The sequence below is a fragment of the Lottia gigantea genome (assembly GCF_000327385.1).
Source record: "Lottia gigantea unplaced genomic scaffold LOTGIsca_532, whole genome shotgun sequence".
NCBI classification, from domain to species: Eukaryota; Metazoa; Mollusca; class Gastropoda; family Lottiidae; genus Lottia; species Lottia gigantea.
In genome coordinates, this window is record NW_008709824.1 from 28,795 (window position 1) to 29,885 (window position 1,091).

General features: G+C 34.7%; 1 protein-coding gene across 1 annotated transcript in view; it reads left to right on the forward strand.

Annotated features, from left to right (window-relative positions):
• The window catches only part of LOTGIDRAFT_175895 (hypothetical protein), a gene marked incomplete at both ends in the record, with an annotated part of 6,601 nt that extends 6,056 nt beyond the window's left edge, over nt 1-545 (forward strand). The window contains one exon of the mRNA XM_009062841.1: nt 115-545. Coding sequence (XP_009061089.1) covers nt 115-545 — 431 coding nt within the window. The remainder of the gene's footprint in view (nt 1-114) is intronic.
• Between the last annotated feature and the right edge of the window lie 546 nt (nt 546-1,091).

The window sequence follows — 1,091 nt, forward strand, 5'->3', positions numbered from 1 at the left end:
ACGTCATAAATGGATTTTATAAACCCGAAATATACTATACCGACACCGATAGTTTGTACATTTCATCCAAAAATTGGAAAAAACTAAACAGAGCTGGTTTGGTCTCCGAAAAAGACTATTGCAAAGGTAAAAACGATTACGGTGACGGTGGAATTATATTTGGTTTATATTTAGCACCAAAAGTCAAATACAACATCGTTTTGACTTCTGATGGTGTTTTAAAAGAAAAGAAAACGTTTAAAGGTTATTCTAATGATAAGATAAGTGTAGAAGATTACGTTCAGTTAGCAAGCGGACATGATGTGTCGAACGAATTTAATAAACCATGGGAAAAAAGTTTCACCAATGGAGTAGTTATTCCAAATGATAAACAAACTAAAGTTTTTAGAAGTTATTTGAATAATGTTAAAAGAAAACCACCAAACAGTGAAGGAATTATGTATCCTTACAACGACAAAGATGAGTATAATTTTGACGAAAACTATGAATTTGATGATTTCGATTATCTTACTATTCAAGAAGAGAATGAAGATTGTTTTAAATGAAGTTGAATGACAATTTCTTCGTTGCTAAAGTCTATGAACCTGTTTTTACCGTCTTTGATTTCCAGATTGATATCTTTGATCATGAAAGAATTGACTGGTAAATAGGTCGTTTGAAACAGTTTCTCTATAATTCTATATCCAATCGGCACCGTAAAAGTCGGTATGCTGTATATGATTTGGCGTTTGTGCTTGTTGAAAAATCCACCGTTGATCAAATTACAGTGAATGTTGATCACGTCGATGTCGTTCTCGATGTTGGCCTTGTGCGGCGCCAATGTCGATTGCCCGTATATTCGTTTATCGAACCCTAGTAACGCATTCAACAAATTTTCTACGTTGAAATCGACTTGACTGTTATTTCTCAAGATCAGTTTTATTTTGTTCAGATTCAAATTACCTCCGAATTCGATATTGTTTTTGCCGTTCACGCTTCCTGCGTATTCGGATAGGTATTCGTTGATGGCTACGTATTCGTAGCTCCCCGGTAGCAAGCTTATGGTTTCGAACGTAACTCCGTTATCCGTCGATATTTTTAGTTGATTGTTT